The sequence below is a fragment of the Salvelinus fontinalis genome, chromosome 14 (assembly GCF_029448725.1).
Source record: "Salvelinus fontinalis isolate EN_2023a chromosome 14, ASM2944872v1, whole genome shotgun sequence".
Lineage (NCBI taxonomy): Eukaryota > Metazoa > Chordata > Actinopteri > Salmoniformes > Salmonidae > Salvelinus > Salvelinus fontinalis.
In genome coordinates this window covers 2,264,957-2,282,906 of record NC_074678.1, presented here as the reverse complement: position 1 = coordinate 2,282,906, position 17,950 = coordinate 2,264,957, and the positions used below count along the sequence as shown (strand labels likewise).

The 17,950-nt window shown below is 42.5% G+C and overlaps 2 protein-coding genes across 2 annotated transcripts in view; one reads left to right on the top strand and one right to left on the bottom strand.

Annotated features, from left to right (window-relative positions):
* ushbp1 (Usher syndrome 1C binding protein 1) overlaps nucleotides 1-1,918 on the bottom strand; it is a gene marked incomplete in the record, with an annotated part of 24,035 nt that extends 22,117 nt beyond the window's left edge. Inside the window, 1 exon segment of the mRNA XM_055943741.1 lies at nucleotides 630-1,918. Within this exon segment, the coding sequence (XP_055799716.1) occupies nucleotides 630-635 (6 nt within the window).
* Nucleotides 1,919-1,937: 19 nt separating this feature from the next.
* Nucleotides 1,938-17,890, top strand: babam1 (BRISC and BRCA1 A complex member 1). The gene is made up of 9 exons (XM_055943744.1): nucleotides 1,938-2,058; nucleotides 2,837-3,268; nucleotides 3,450-3,508; nucleotides 4,141-4,261; nucleotides 4,429-4,507; nucleotides 4,620-4,644; nucleotides 5,437-5,566; nucleotides 8,557-8,643; nucleotides 17,003-17,890. The coding sequence occupies exons 2-9, from the start codon at nucleotides 2,849-2,851 to the stop codon at nucleotides 17,201-17,203; spliced, it is 1,122 nt and encodes a 373-aa protein (XP_055799719.1). The 5' UTR covers nucleotides 1,938-2,058; nucleotides 2,837-2,848; the 3' UTR covers nucleotides 17,204-17,890.
* The last annotated feature ends 60 nt before the right edge of the window (nucleotides 17,891-17,950 follow it).

The window sequence follows — 17,950 nt, the reverse complement described above, 5'->3', positions numbered from 1 at the left end:
GACGTGTAGGAAACAGAAGCATCCTGCAAAACCACTTCCTGCTCAGAAATATGTAGCCCAAAAAACACCTATAAGTCATGCCAAACTCAAAACAACATCACTCTTTTACAACTACTTACTTTAATTCTGATAGTGTATAAAATGTACAAATCAACCTACTTGAACTGTTAAACACAGTTGTCTTTTAAGCAACGTATAAGAAACATTAGTGACTGTGGTAACTGTAAAACACACAGTAAACAGAAGGATGTGGAAAATTAGAGTTTGAACCACAGATGATATCAAGCTCTCAACGACAATCATACAACCAGATAGACACACAGACAGACTTCAAAGTAATAAAAGAAGCTGGTCCCTGCATTATCTGACACATGAAAGTGTCCAATGAAAGACATCAATGGTGTGAGATCATTACAACATGTGGGTTACTGTACAGGTACACGTAGCGTTCACGGTAAAAAAGCACTGTAGTATGACTGTTAGGAAGGCTACCCCTCAAATGTTTTTATGCCAGCAGTCAGCACCTTTGAACGTGTGTCATGCTTGGTTTGGTACAAGATCAAATTGACAACCCCCCCCCCCCCAAAAAAAAAAATCAGTTAGCAAAGAGGAGGACATGATAGACTTACCTCCATGGCTGCTGTATCAGAAGTTCACTGTGATTCTCCTGCTTCTATCGTTGTCCACTAACTGCCATTAAACACTCGAGGACTGAGCTAACCTCTGTGGTGCTGCTGCAGCCAGACACTGCTATCCTGTTGCCTGTAGTTTTGTATAATTATACCTTCCAATGGTTCCTCCGTTTCTCTCTGTTGTAAAACTTCTGCCTGCCTGTGTGCTGCCTACCCTGCTCGACTGGGAGCCCCCCACCCCCCCATCTCTCTCTCTCTTTCTCTCTCTCTCTCTCTCTCTCTCTCTCTCAGACACTCACCATTTCTCTCTCTCTTTCTATTTCTCTCTCTCTCTCTCAGACACTCACCATTTCTCTCTCTCTCTCTCTCTCTCTCTCTCTCTCTCTCTCTCTCTCAGACACTCACCATTTCTCTCTCTCTTTCTCTCTCTCTCTCTCTCTCTCTCTCTCTCTCTCAGACACTCACCATTTCTCTCTCTCTTTCTATTTCTCTATTTCTGTATCTCCCTATCTGTGTGAAGCCTCTGGTGTATTGGTATTTTAGTTTTAGGAGTTCAGTGACATCACTCTGTCTGTTCCAGCTCCATCTCAGCTTCAGGATATCACAACACACAGATAAAGGCGTTTTGCCATCTAGTAGCAAATGGGGAAAAGAGTCAGATAGTGATCCTAACCCAACCCTTGTTCTCCCTCGCATTGGATCTCTTCCTGTCTATCTCTGATTTTATACTGTGTTTTTATCTCAGTTGAGATGCCCACTTTCAGAAGCTAAGCATAAGCATTTGAGTGACGATATGGTTGGTAATCCTTCTTAATGCGCTTCCAAGTCCACTTCATGTTTATGAACACTCCAGTGTTTAATTGCTAAGTTGTATTTATTTTGTCACTATGGCCTATTTATTGCCTTACCTCCCTAATCTTACTACATTTGTACACACTGTATATAGATTTTTCTATTGTCTTATTGACTGTACGTTTGTTTATACCATGTGTAACTCTGTGTTGTTTGTGTCGCACTGCTTTGCTTTATCTTGGCCAGGTCGCAGTTGTAAATGAGAACTTGTTCTCAACTGGCCTACCTGGTTAAATAAAAAATATTAACTAATAAACTTCAAGTTGCTTCATTATTTACTTGAATTGTGTCATCATATAAAGGGGAAGTTACTTGTTTGCTGAAAATAAGTGGACCCATTGACATAATATTAGCAACAATGTATCTGATTACATACAGTATTACATGATTTTACAGGACAATTTCATATTTGGACTACAATACCCACAATTTCCCGCTGCCGGAATTCCTGATTGACATTCTTCCGGCCAGGAAGATGGCCATACACAACAAATAGTTAGCGAAATATGAACTATATTTCATTCGTTTTCTTCGTTTTATAGACGTATAGCCGAGGTATTTCCTGTAAAAAAATGTAAGTTGGCTTTTTAAATCTAACTATGTTTACGCATATCTATGCTTTAGTTTCGATGCTGAGATTGCTAACGTTAGCTAGCCAGCCAGCTGCCTGAGCCGGTGTCTTGATTGTGTTCATTTACATCGCTAGTTCCAGTATTTAGCTAGCTGGTTTGCTAGCTATGGATTCATCTTGATTCATCCCCTGTATGTGTTCAATATGCAGCCTCTCGCGCTGTTTTTGAGAGTAGGCTCACATTTTGCCCTGTCCGGAAACGGTTGTACAGGGTAAAGGGAACTGCTATTTGATTCACTGTTGCTTTCGAGAGGCTGGCTGCTGCGTCACTGACTGCCTGCTCCTGGCATCTTTTTTTCTTCTTTTTCTGGAGGGATTCATTTGGCCCCCTGACAGCCGAGAGGATTTCTGAGAATGGGTTGTGGACGTCTAGACTAGAGGATGCGCCCTGGTTCCCGACACTCGCACTAGGGCTACAGGCCAAATATATCACCTCTCCCCCCAGCACCAAATCCAGTAGCAGGCCAGCCACTGCATCACTCGGATTAATGTCTAAACAGTTTCCTTGGGACGTCACCCCATTGAAGTTGACATTTTAAAACGATTAGAGTAGGAGTTAGGCTTTAGGGACGTCTCAAGGATCCCGGAGAGCACTAACCCACACGGATGCATCACACGTGTCATTCATTGTGTCCATATTTTAAGCTCATCTGTTTCCATCAAATAACCTTTCAAATAAATGAATAACTGAAATATGTGATGTAATGATATATCCCCGCAGCAACCAGTATCCATGGAGACCCCACAGCCCGGCCCAGCAGACGGAGAGGAGCGACCAGTGGAGCTGCGGCCCAGAACACGCTCAAACCCGGAGGGTGCAGAGGACAGGCGCAGCAGCACTGGTAGCCTAGGCAACAGCAACCCCAGCACCCCGCAGCCTGCAGTGGGCAGCCGAGTGGAGGGAGAGGGGGAGGCCTCGACCAGCGACAGTCCTCCTAGCTCCACCACCACCACAATCTCTGCCACCACAGCCCAGACCGTAGTCCCTATAGTGGCAGCTACGGTCAATGCCATAGTAGGCCTGCCCACCCCCACGCCAGTGGCCAAGGACAGGCCCAAACCCACCCAGGCTCCTCCCCCTCTGACGCCCCCCATCCCTCCCACGGCAGAGTTCCAGCTACGAGCACCCCGCGTCAACTGTCCAGAGAAAGTGGTGCGTGATCCTGTATTGTTGATGACTAGAAACGGAATGAGATCAAAGGGATGTCATTGTGAGAGATATTGGGCTAATGAAGTTCACTCCTGGGATTTAGGCTAGATGAAAGGACGTGCAAAGGGATTGGCTCAGACCATGTTGTTATAAGATTGTAATGCTATATTTTTTATTATGACAGATCATCTGTTTGGATCTCTCTGAAGAGATGTCATCACAAAAGCTGGAGTCCTTCAATGGGTGAGTTCTACTTCTGGTCTTGTTGGCATATTTTAATTTTTAATTTAACCTTTATTTAACTAGGCAAGTCAGTTAAGAACAAATTCTTATTTTCAATGGCAGCCTAGGAACAGTGGGTTAACTGCCTTGTTCAGGGGCAGAACGACAGATTTTTAACTCGTCAGCTCGGGGATTCGATCAAGCAACGCTCTAACCACTAGGCTTCCTACCCAACGCTCTAACCACTAGGCTACCTGCCCAACGCTCTAACCACTAGGCTACTTGCCCAACGCTCTAACCACTAGGCTACTTGCCCAACGCTCTAACCACTAGGCTACTTGCCCAACGCTCTAACCACTAGGCTACTTGCCCAACGCTCTAACCACTAGGCTACCTGCCCAACGCTCTAACCACTAGGCTACCTGCTCTAACCACTAGGCTACCTGCCCAACGCTCTAACCACTAGGCTACCTGCCCAACGCTCTAACCACTAGGCTACCTGCTCTAACCACTAGGCTACCTGCCCAACGCTCTAACCACTAGGCTACCTGCCCAACGCTCTAACCACTAGGCTACCTGACGCACCATATCTCTATCTGCTTGTCGACACGTGAAGTGGCCACTCTCTAAAGTTCTGAATCCTCTCCCTTCAGATCCAAGACCAACGCTCTCAATATTTCCCAGAAGATGATTGAGATGTTTGTGAGAACAAAACACAAGATTGACAAGCGCCATGAGTTTGCCCTGGTGGTTGTTAATGATGATGCCTTGTGGGTGAGTCTTGTTGGCCCATTCACTTTAAGTAAATGTATTTTTCCTGAAGGCCACAACCAAACCGTTGTTATTATGCTCAGTTATCACATGGTGCTGTATTTCCAATTTGAGTCTAATTCTATTCCATCCTTTCCGTATGCGTGTGTGTGTGTGTCGCTCTCTCTTAGCTGTCAGGTTTCACCTCTGACCCCAGGGAACTGTGCAGCTGTCTCTATGACCTGGACACCAACGTGTGTGAAACCTTCAGTATCCTTCCTCTGTCACAACAACAAGTCATTCAGCCTGTAGTGTAGTCTAGTGTGGTATTGTATTACTGTTGGGGCATCCTGGAAGTTGTCTCCTTAATGTCCTTCACCAGATCTAGAGGATCTTCTTAGTGTTATGTAAGTTACATCACTTCCTCCTTTAATCACTTCTCTACTTTTCCCTTCTGCTGTGGTTGTAACTGGTGTCCTGTATCCTCTGCTGTGGTTGTAACTGGTGTCCTGTATCCTCTGCTGTGGTTGTAACTGGTGTCCTGTATCCTCTGCTGTGGTTGTAACTGGTGTCCTGTATCCTCTGCTGTGGTTGTAACTGGTGTCCTGTATCCTCTGCTGTGTTTAACTGGTGTCCTGTATCCTCTGCTGTGGTTGTAACTGGTGTCCTGTATCCTCTGCTCTGGTCGTAACTGCTGTCCTGTATCCTCTGCTGTGGTCGTAACTGTTGTCCTGTATCCTCTGCTGTGGTTGTAACTGTTGTCCTGTATCCTCTGCTGTGGTCGTAACTGTTGTCCTGTATCCTCTGCTGTGGTTGTAACTGTTGTCCTGTATCCTCTGCTGTGGTTGTAACTGGTGTCCTGTATCCTCTGCTGTGTTTAACTGGTGTCCTATATCCTTTGCTGTGGTTCTCACTGCTGTCCTGTATCCTCTGCTGTGGTTCTCACTGCTGTCCTGTATCCTCTGCTGTGGTTCTCACTGCTGTGGTTGTAACTGCTGTCCTGTTGTAACTGTTGTCCTGTATCCTCTGCTGTGGTTGTAACTGTTGTCCTGTATCCTCTGCTGTGGTTGTAACTGTTGTCCTGTATCCTCTGCTGTGGTTGTAACTGGTGTCCTGTATCCTCTGCTGTGGTTGTAACTGTTGTCCTGTATCCTCTGCTGTGGTCGTAACTGTTGTCCTGTCCTCTGCTGTCCGTGTAGCCGTCAGAAGATAGATCTTCCTCTCATGGACAACATCCAGACCATCCCCCCTCCGTTTGTAGTCAGGACTCTCCTCATCTACAGTAGACACGCTGGACAGCTGCAGTTCAGCCCCTCAGACGCTGTCAATGTAAGGGACAATACTGGACCACCACTGTATCAACTTACTACAGTCTACTGTTAACTCTACTACTCTACCAACACTGTCAACTGTTAACTCTACTACTATACCAACACAGTCTACTGTTAACTCTACTACTATACCAACACTGTCAACTGTTAACTCTACTACTATACCAACACAGTCTACTGTTAACTCTACTACTCTACCAACACTGTCAACTGTTAACTCTACTACTATACCAACACTGTCTACTGTTAACTCTACTACTATACCAACACTGTCTACTGTTAACTCTACTACTATACCAACACTGTCTACTGTTAACTCTACTACTATACCAACACAGTCTACTGTTAACTCTACTACTCTACCAACACTGTCAACTGTTAACTCTACTACTATACCAACACTGTCTACTGTTAACTCTACTACTATACCAACACTGTCTACTGTTAACTCTACTACTCTACCAACACAGTCTACTGTTAACTCTACTACTATACCAACACAGTCTACTGTTAACTCTACTACTCTACCAACACTGTCAACTGTTAACTCTACTACTATACCAACACAGTCTACTGTTAACTCTACTACTATACCAACACTGTCTACTGTTAACTCTACTACTATACCAACACTGTCTACTGTTAACTCTACTACTCTACCAACACTGTCAGCCTACTAGTCTACTGTTAACTCTACTACTATACCAACACTGTCTACTGTTAACTCTACTACTATACCAACACTGTCAGCCTACTAGTCTACTGTTAACTCTACTACTATACCAACACTGTCTACTGTTAACTCTACTACTATACCAACACTGTCAGCCTACTAGTCTACTGTTAACTCTACTACTATACCAACACTGTCTACTGTTAACTCTACTACTATACCAACACTGTCTACTGTTAACTCTACTACTATACCAACACTGTCTACTGTTAACTCTACTACTATACCAACACTGTTAACTCTACTACTGTTAACTCTACTACTATACCAACACTGTCTACTGTTAACTCTACTACTATACCAACACTGTTAACTCTACTACTGTTAACTCTACTACTATACCAACACTGTCTACTGTTAACTCTACTACTATACCAACACTGTCTACTGTTAACTCTACTACTCTACCAACACTGTCAACCTACTACTGTTAACTCTACTACTCTACCAACACTGTCAGCCTACTAGTCTACTGTTAACTCTACTACTATACCAACACTGTCAACCTACTAAATCAAATTTTCAAATAAAATGAATTTATATGGCCCTTAGGTCATCAGCTGATATCTCAAATTGCTGTACAGAAACCCAGCCTAAAACCACAAACAGCAAGCAATGCAGGTGTAGAAGCACGGTGGCTAGGAAAAACTCCCTAGAAAGGCCAAAACCTAGGAAGAAACCTAGAGAGGAACCAGGCTATGAGGGGTGGCCAGTCCTCTTCTGGCTGTGCCGGGTGGAGATTATAACAGAACATGGCCAAGATGTTCAAATGTTCATAAATGACCAGCATGGTCATATAATCACAGTAGTTGTCGAGGGTGCAGCAAGTCAGCACCTCAGGAGTAAATGTCAGTTGGCTTTTCATAGCCGATCATTAAGAGAATCTCTACCGCTCCTGTGGTCTCTAGAGAGTTGAAAACAGCAGGTCTGGGACAGGTAGCACGTCCGGTGAACAGGTCAGGGTTCCATAGCCGCAGGCAGAACAGTTGAAACTGGAGCAGCAGCACGGCCAGGTGGACTGGGGACAGCAAGGAGTCATCATGTCAGGTCGTCCTGAGGCATGGTCCTAGGGCTCAGGTCCTCCGAGAGAGAGAAAGAGAAAATTAGAGAGCATACTTAAATTCACACAGGACACCGGATAAGACAGGAGAAGTACTCCAGATATAACAAACTGACCCTAGCCCCCCGACACAAACTACTGCAGCATAAATACTGGAGGCTGAGACAGGAGGGGTCAGGAGACACTGTGGCCCCATCCGATGATACCCCCCGACAGAGCCAAACAGGAAGGATATAACCCCACCCACTTTGCCAAAGCACAGCTCCCACACCACTAGAGGGATATCTTCAACCACCAACTTACCATCCTGAGACAAGGCCGAGTATAGCCCACAAAGATCTCCGCCACGTCACAACCCAAGGGGGGTGAAGATCACGTCAGTGACTCAACCCACTCAAGTGACGCACCCCTCCTAGGGACGGCATGGAAGAGCACCAGTAAGCCAGTGACTCAGCCCTTGTAATAGGGTTTAGGCAGAGAATCCCAGTGGAGAGAGGGGAACCGGCCAGGCAGAGACGGCAAGGGCGGTTCGTTGCTCCAGAGCCTTTCCGTTCACCTTCACACTCCTGGGACAGACTACACTCAATCATATGACCTACTGAAGAGATAAGTCTTCAGTAAAGACTTAAAAGTTGAGACAGAGTCTGCGTCTCTCACATGGGTAGGCAGACCATTCCATAAAAATGGAGATCTATAGGAGAAAGCCCTGCCTCCAGCTGTTTGCTTAGAAATTCTAGGGACAATTAGGAGGCCTGCGTCTTGTGACCGTAGCGTACGTGTAGGTATGTACGGCAGGACCAAATCGGAAAGATAGGTAGGAGCAAGCCCATGTAATGCTTTGTAGGTTAACAGTACAACCTTGAAATCAGCCCTTGCCTTAACAGGAAGCCAGTGTAGGGAGGCTAGCACTGGAGTAATATGATCAAATTTTTGGGTTCTAGTCAGGATTCTACTACAGTCTACTGTTGAATATACTACTATACCAACACCGTCAACCTACTACTGTTAACTCTACTACTATACCAACACTGTATCAATGACCTTATCAGACGTCTACTGCTCTGACTCTTCACTGAATACTATTATGTACAGCTGTTTGTATCACGTGTGTTATATCTGTGGTGAGACATAACCCTTTCAGTGTGTGTGGTATTATTTGAACAGAGACACTAACTGTCCTTGTCTCATCCTGTAGAGCATGCTGCTGTCTCCCTACTTCTTCTTTGATGTGGTTTACCTTCACAACGGGGCTGAGGAGCAGGGGGATGAGGCCAGCTGGAGGGTGAGTGGTCGAGAAGAGGGAGGGAGGGAGGGATTCAAGGAGAACAGCGGCACAGACACTCGTCCAAGCTCTGAAATGTTACTATGTGAGATTGTGATGCCTGCTGAAAAACACCATTCCGTCTTATAGCGGCACCTTACAGCTCATGTACACTACATGACCAAAAGTAAGTGGACACCTGCTCGTCGAACATCTCATTACAAAATCATGGGTTGTTCCCCCTTTGCTGCTATAACAGCCTCCACTCTTCTGGGAAGGCTTTCCACTAGATGTTGGAACATTGCTGAGGGGACTTGCTTGCATTCAGCCACAAGAGCATTAGTGATGTCGAGCACTGATGTTGGGCGATTAGGCCTGGCTCGCAGGTGGTGTTCCAATTCATCCCAAAGGTGCTCGATGGGGTTGAGGTCAGGGCTCTGTGCAGGCCAGTCAAGTTCTTCCACACCGATCTTGACAAACAATTTCTGTATGGACCTCGCTTTGTGCACGGGGGCAATGTCATGCTGAAACAGGAAAAGGGCCTTCCCCAAACTGTTGCCACAAAGTTGTAGGCACAGAGTTGTCTATAATGTAGCGTTAAGATTTCCCTTCACTGGAATTAAAGGGCCTAGGCCAAACCATGAAAAACAGCCCCAGACATTATTAATCATCCACCAAACTTTACAGTTGGCAGTGCTATGCATTGGAGCAGGTAGGGTTCTCCTGGCATCCACCAAACCCAGATTCGTCTGTTGGACTGCCAGATGTTGAAGCGTGATTCATCAAATCAAATGTTATTAGTTGCATGTGCTGAATACAACAACAGTGAAATGCTGACTTATGAGCTCCTAACCAACAATGTAGTTTAAAATCAATAAAAAGGTCATATGTACATGTAGGTAGAGTTATTAAAGTGACTATGCATAGATGAAGATAACAGAGAGTAGCAGCGGTGTAAAAGGGGGGCAATGCAAATAGTCTGGGTAGCCATTTGATTAGATGTTCAGGAGTCTTATGGCTTGGGGGGTAGAAGCTGTTTAGAAGCCTCTTGGACCTAGACTTGGCGCTCCGGTACCGCTTGCCGTGCGGTAGCAGAGAGAACAGTCTATGACTAGGGTGGCTGGAGTCTTTGACAATTTTTAGGACCTTCCTCTGACACCGCCTGGTATAAAGGTCCTGGATGGCAGGAAGCTTAGCCCCAGTGATGTACTGGGTCGTACGCACTACCCTCTGTAGTGCCTTGCGGTCGGAGGCCGAGCAGTTTCCATACCAAGCAGTGATGCAACCAGTCAGGATGGTCTCGATGGTGCAGCTGTAGAACCTTTTGAGGATCTGAGGACCCATGCCAAATCTTTTTAGTCTCCTGAGAGGGTATAGGTTTTTTCGTGTCCTCTTCACAACTGTCTTGGTGTGCTTGGACCATGTTAGTTTTTTTTTTTTTTTTTTTTAGGGGAGGATCAGCTTAGTATTGCGGAAAGAATGTTGCTTCCAATGTAATTGTCTGCATCATTTCCATTCCCCCATATTTTTTTGGGTAAATATATGTATCCATACACGTATGCATACATATACACATATATACATACACATACCTATATAGACATACATACTTTTTTAAAGAATATGCCTTTATTATTATTCCCCGCGACCCTACCACCAATCCCCCAATTGGAGTAAACTTATAAACACTTCTGCTTTTACCTTCAATTTCTACATCTTATACCTATCTTACAGACACAGTCCACTTTACAACAGTTCTCTCTTATTTGTTCTTAGTCCTTCCTCTATTTCTGTTGTCCATCCAATTTTATTTCCACTTGTAACTGTGCTATTTCACAAAAGCTCCGCACCTATACACATTTCACAGATCCCGTATGCCCTATATTGTTTATCTTGTTATTAGTCCCACCCTTCAGCTCCACCCAACCCCTCCCATCTATCTTCCAACATCATCCATTTCGGATTTCTATTTGCCATACATTTCTCAACTGTGCTGTGATGCTTCACAAAAGACCTGAACCTTCCTATTCTCATAGCTTCTACAGATTGTAAATTAAAAATAAACATCTTTGCCAAAATAATTATTATATTATTGATTGATTGACTATGGCTTTTCAAATCCCCCAGTATTGCTATCTGTAGCGTTAGTTTTAGGCAAATGTTGCAATTCTTCAGCCATTCCTGGACCTGTGACCAAAAACGAGCTACATATGGACAATACCAAAATAAATGATCTAATGACTCTGCCTCCTCACAACAGAATCTGCAGAGCTGGGAAGATTGTATACCCCATATATATAACATTCTATTAGTTGCAAGAATTTTGTACAGTAATTTATATTGAAAAATTCGAAGTTTTGAATCCGGCGTTGTTTTGCGTATCAATTCATAAACCATGTGCCATGGAATGGGTACATCGAAAATCTCTTCCCAACTATTTTGCAATTTGTATGGCACAGCTGTTAGTTTTTTGGTCCTTAAATGAAATTGGTATATGTTTTTATTTATCACACTTTTCTTTAACCATTTTTGTTCTTTAATACAGGGCCGACATACAAGTTCCTTACTTTTTTCCCCTTCTACTTGCCTCTTCCATTTTTGTGGTAATGCTGCAATTAATTGGTTGTAATTTTGGGTAGAGCAGACTTTTCCATATGTCTGTGTTAGCTGCATGTGTGACATAACTCCACCAGTCCTATTTATGATATCATTCACAAAAATTATACCTTTTTTAAACATTTCTTCGATAAATACAGTTTTTTTATCAATTATTATATTTGAATTTAACCACAATATTTGTTGTACTATTTGTTCCGTCCTTTCAGGTGGATTAAACTGAAATTGCAACCAACTTTCTAAGGCTTGTTTAAAGAATAAGGATATTTTGGAGATCATTTCCTTTTCAAACAACCGAAAGTGAGCAGGTGTAATCTGAATAAAGGGAAAAAGGCCCTTCTTGAACATAGGATGAGACATTCGTACCAGTTTACTAGAGAACCAGTTTGGATTTAAGTATAACTTTTGTATGACCGATGCCTTTAGTGAGAGGTCTAATGCTTTAATATTTAATAATTTCTGCCCTCCGAATTCATATTCGTTATATAAATAGGCCCTTTTAATTTTATCTGGCTTGCCGTTCCAAATAAAATTGAATATTTTTTGTTCATATAATTTAAAAAACAGGTCACTAGGTGTAGGCAAAACCATAAGCAAATAGGTAAACTGTGATATGACTAAAGAGTTAATTAGGGTGATTTTTCCACAAATAGACAGGTATTTTCCTTTCCATGGTAGCAAGATCTTATCTATTTTTGCTAACTTTCTATAAAAATTTATTGGAGTGAGATCATTTCTTTCTTTTGGGATTTTTATACCGAGTATGTCCACATCTCCGTCAGACCATTTAATTGGTAAACTACATGGCAATATAAAATGTGTATTTTTTAGTGATCCAATACGTAATATGGTACATTTATCATAATTTGGTTTTAATCCAGAGAGGATAGCAAAGGTATCTAGATCCTCTATGAGGCCCTGGAGAGACTCTAGTTGTGGTTTTAAAAGAAAACATGAATCATCAGCGTACAATGACACCTTAGTTTTTAAGCCATGGATTTCTAATCCTTTAATATTAATGTTTGATCTAATTTTAACAGCTAACATTTCGATGGCAATAATAAATAGATATGCCGATAGTGGACAACCTTGTTTTACTCCTCTAGATAGTTTAAAACTTTCTGAGATGTAGCCATTATTTACTATTTTACACCTAGGGTTACTATACATAATTTTAACCCATTTTATAAGAGATTCCCCAAAATTGAAATATTCTAGGCATTTATATATAAACTCCAGTCGTACTTTATCAAAAGCCTTTTCAAAATCAGCTATGAAAACCAGGCCTGGTGTCCCCGATATCTCATAGTGTTCTATTGTTTCCAGTACTTGCCTTATATTATCTCCAATGTATCGTCCATGTAAAAAACCTGTCTGATTAGGATGAATAATATCTGACAAAACTTTTTTTATTCTATGCGCCAAGCATTTTGCTAGGATTTTTGCATCACAACACTGAAGTGTAAGAGGTCTCCAATTTTTTAATTGGACTGGATCTTTATATATACCACTTGGGTCCTGTTTCAGTAATAACGATATCAGACCTTCTTGTTGTGTGTCTGATAATCTACCATTTATATAGGAGTGGTTAAAACAAGTTAATAATGGTCCTTTGAGTATATCAAAAAACGTTTTGTATACTTCCACTGGTATGCCATCCAGCCCTGGAGTTTTCCCATCTTTAAAGGCCCCAATTGCAACAAGCAGTTCCTCCTCTGTAATTTGGCCTTCACATGAGTCTTTCTGTTCAGATGTTAATTTTACATTATTAATAGGAAAAAAATCCATACAATTAGTTTCAGTTAGTGGAGATGGAGGAGCCTGAAACGAAAACATATTCTTAAAGTACTTTACTTCCTCTTTCAAAATATCATTTGGTGAATCATGCGTGACTCCATCATTTGTCACAAGTTTTAATACATTTTTTTTGGTAGCATTTCTATATTGAAGATTGAAAAAGAATTTGGTGCATTTTTCCCCATATTCCATCCAGTTCGCTTTATTTTTATAATATATTACACTGGATCTTTCTTGAATAAGTTCCTCCATTTCTTTTTGTTTTTCCTCTAAATTATTCTGTGCCTCTATGGTACCGTTTTTATTGCTATCTAACTGTACTGTTAGTCCTTCAATTTCCTTTGTTAATATGGACTCTTTTGATCTAAATTGCTTTTGTTTTATAGATGAGTACTGAATTGCATGGCCTCTAAAGGCACACTTAAAAGTGTCCCATACAATAAGGGGATCTGCTGTACCTATGTTATGTCTGAAAAAGTCAGTTATAAAATCTTCTGTCCTAGTTCTAAACAATTTATCATCTAGTAGACTTTGATTAAATTTCCAATATCCTCGCCCACGTGGAAATTCTGTAAGAGAAATATATATGCCAATTATGTGATGATCCGACCGCATTTTATCCCCTATCAACACTTTTTTAACTTTTGGTGCCAGAGAGAATGGAATAAGAAAGTAGTCAAGACGACTAGCTTGATTCAGCCTCCGCCATGTATATCTCACTAAATCAGGGTATTTAAGTCTCCATATATCCACTAATTCCAATATATCCATGACATTCATGATTTCCTTAAGTGCCTGAGGGTGATAATTTGTAGTGTGATTTCCTTTCCGGTCTATAGAGCTATTTAAGACCGTATTAAAATCTCCCATTATAATAATAGAGTCTAGTGTTGCTTGTAGAGTTGATAAGTTCTTATATATATTTTCAAAGAAGCTTGGATCATCATTATTCGGACCGTATAGGTTAACAAGCCATATTTGTTTATTGTCCAATAACATATTTAAAATAATCCATCTACCTTGAGGATCTGTTTGGACAATTTGCACATTTGGATCAAAATTATTGTTAATTAAGATCATCACCCCTTTTGAATTTCTTTGCCCATGGGAGAAATATATTTTGCCCACCCAGTTCTTTTTCCACAAAACTTCATCTAAAACTGTTGAATGGGTTTCCTGTAAACAATAAATATTATAATCCTTCTCTTTTAGCCAGGTAAATACTGATCGTCTTTTCTTATTATCTGCTAAGCCATTACAATTGTAACTGGCTATACTTATTTCACCACTTACCATGAGACACACCTTTCATTCTTTTAATCAGAATATATTTTTGTAAAACGTACTATTAAAAAGTAACATAATGATTGAGTGTCTATATAGTTGTACCATGATATTTGCATTTCTACTAAGTAAACCTCCAATTGGTCCCTACTATTCCACCCGCTAAAAGGCCTCATCTCGAGATGGCTTGTCATCCCAATGCCCGGCAGACCACCCTCGACCCCCTGTATCCCATAGCCCTGAACCGACTGGGATCCATTCTTTGAAAAGAGCATACAGTTCCATTTACCGAATTGAAGTAAATCAATTGCCATATGCATTTCCATTGCCGTCACCTCGATTTGTATTATATATAGCTGTGGATCATCCTCTATTGTACCTTACATCTTTTACTTCTTCTTTCGCAACAGTTGTGGGATACACACATACACACTCAGCCCTTACCCCCACACAACCATAAGCTCACTTTCTCAACAGTTGCACCATCCCAGAGCCCAACTCAAGATGGGTCATGATTTCCAAATGCTATTGCAGTTGCAGCTGCATGAGAAGGCCTGCAAGACCGCGCAAAAAAATAAGCAAAAATTGAAATTTATTTACCATTGTCATATCCTAGATAATGGCAGTCAAATGTACACCCCATTCCTGAAAAAACACCCACAATACGGCCACCAGTCATGACCATGTCCCCACGCATCGCCATGCAGTCCGACCTTGATTCTGTGCCGCCAGGGCCACAATAATACTGAGGACCCATGCCAAATCTTTTTAGTCTCCTGAGAGGGTATAGGTTTTTTCGTGTCCTCTTCACAACTGTCTTGGTGTGCTTGGACCATGTTAGTTTGTTGGTGATGTGGACACCAAGGAACTTGAATGTGCTTGGTCCTCTTTTTCCTGTAGTCTACAATCATCTCCTTTGTCTTGATCACATTGAGGGATTCATCATTCCAGAGAACGTGTTTCCACTGTTCCAGAGTCCAATGGCGGCGAGCTTTACGCCACGCTAGCCGACGCGTGGCATTGCGCATGGGGATCTTAGGGTTGTGTGCGGCTGCTCAGCCATGGAAACCAATTTCATGAAGCTCCCGACGAACAGTTATTGTGCTGATGATGCTTCCAGAGGCAGTTTGGAACTCGGTAGTGAGTGTTGCAACCGAGGACAGACGATTTTTCAGCACTCGGTGGTCCCGTTCTGTGAGCTTGTGTGGCCTACCACTATGCGGCTGAGCCGTTGTTGCTCCTAGACGTTTCCACTTCACAATAACAGCACTTACAGTTGACTGGGGCAGCTTGAGCAGGACAGAAATTTGACGAACTGACTAGTTGGAAAGGTGGCATCCTATGACGGTGCTGTGTTGAAAGTCACAGAGCTCTGCAGTAAGGCCATTCTACTGCCAATGTTTGTCTATGGAGATTGCATGGCTGTGTGCTCGATTTTACACACCTGGCAACAACGGGTGTGGCTGAAATAGCCAAATCCACAAATTTGAAGGGGTGTCCACATACTTTTGAATGTATGGTGCATTCGGAAAGTATTCAGACCCCTTGACTTTTTCCACATTTTGTTACGTTACAGTAGTTTTCTAAAATTGATTTAAATAGTTTTTTCCCTCATCAATCTACACACAATTCCCCATAATGACTAAGCAAAAACAGATTTTTAGACATTTTTGCAAATGAATAAATAAATAACATTGCTGCACAGCTTTTTCCAGGTCTCTTCAGAGATGTTCTAGTCCGGGCTCTGGCTGGTCCACTCATGGAAATTCAGAGAATTGTCCTGAAGCCATTCCTGCTTTGTCTTGGCTGTGTGCTTAGGGTCATGAGCGCTCTGGAGCAGGTTTTCATTCAAGGATCTCTCTGTACTTTCATCCGTTTATATTTCCCTCGATCCTGACTAGTCACCCAGTCCCTGCTGCTGAAAAACATCCCCACAGCATGATGCTGCCACCACCATGCTTCACCGTAGGGATGGTGCCAGGTTTCCTCCAGACGTGACACTTAGCATTCAGACCAAAAAGTTCAATCTTGGTTTCATCAGACCAGAGAATCTTGTCTGTGAGTCCTTTAGGTGCCTTTTGGCAAATCCGAGTAGGCTGTCATGTGCCTTTTACTGAAGAGTGGCTTCCACTCTACCATAAAGGCCTGATTGGTGGAGTGCTGCAGAAATGGTTGTCCTTCTGGAAGGTTCTCCCATCTGTCAGAGTGACCATTGGGTTCTTGGTCACCTCCCTGACTGAGGCCCTTCTCCCCCGATTGCTCAGTTTGGACGGGTGACCAGCTCTCAGAAAAGTCTTGGTTGTTCCAAACTTCTTCCATTTAAGAATGAGGTAGGACACTGTGCTTTGGGGGGCCTTCAATGCTGCAGAAATGTTTTGGTACCCTTGCCCTAGATTGTGCCTCAACACAATCACCTGAGCTCAATTTTGAGTCTCATAGCAAAGGGTCTGAATACTTATGTAAATATATATATATTTTTTTAAATTTATAACATCAAACATTTTATTTTTTTTAAATCTACTTTAGAATAATTCCGTAATGTAACAAAAATGAAAAAGTCAAGGGGTCTGAATACTTTCCGACTTCACTTCCTGTTCTATCACTGAAACCTGAACAACTGTTTCACATAGAGGAGATATCCTTTCACTTAAACTGTAATTTCTTGCTTGTTTTCTCTCTGTAGGACATCTACACATCGTTCTGTAACCTGGACTCTAAAGGCACATGTTACCACTTTGAGGTATCTCTGTGTGGGCCGGCCATCGAGCTCCACAACTGCATGGCCAAGCTGCTGTCCCACCCCCTCCAGAGACCCTTCCAGAGCCATGCGTCCTACAGCCTGCTAGAGGGAGATGACCCCCAGGACGTAGAGGCCACCGTCTAACTGGAGGTGCCTGGTCGAGCGACGGACCCCCAGGGGAGGCCAGTGTTTAACTTGGGGATCTTCAGAGTACCCTGGTCCTGGAGAGTTACAGGGTCTGCAGTGCAGGGACGGAGCAAAAACCTGTTGAGTCAAGTGTGTTAGTGGCCGGCGCTGGACTAAACGTCTGCACACGCTGTAACTCTCCAGAACAAGGCTTGGAGAACACTGCTCTAACTGGACAAGGAGATGGGTTGCTAGGAGATGGGTTGCTAGGAGATGGGTTGCTAGGAGATGACAATGGGGAAATTAGGAAGCATGTGTGTATGTATTTTATTTAGTTTTAAACCTGATTTGGGGACAGTGTTTTCCCTACAAGTCTTAAGGAGTGAAATCCATGGCGGCACTTCTATGTCTACACAATAGACTTCTATGCCTACACAATAGACCCATTTCCATGGCTGGCTTGTGGAAAACGTACATTGAAATAACTAAATATAGCTAATATACACGGTCAGGAGCAAGGTTGTTGTAATGGGCTGTTTGAGAAGGGTTGTAAACTGATTCATTTTCTTGTTTTTACATCCGTACACCCTCTGATGGGTACGTTTGTCTTGTCAGTCCGCTGTTTATATTCCCACTTATGCTGTTTTGTCAATTGTAGTTTCATTGATCTGTATCTGATGATTAAAAGATAAATGTTAGGTTTAATCTACATGTTGTTTTTGTGTCCCAGACCCAGTATGTCTTTTCACCACTAGGTGGTAGTAT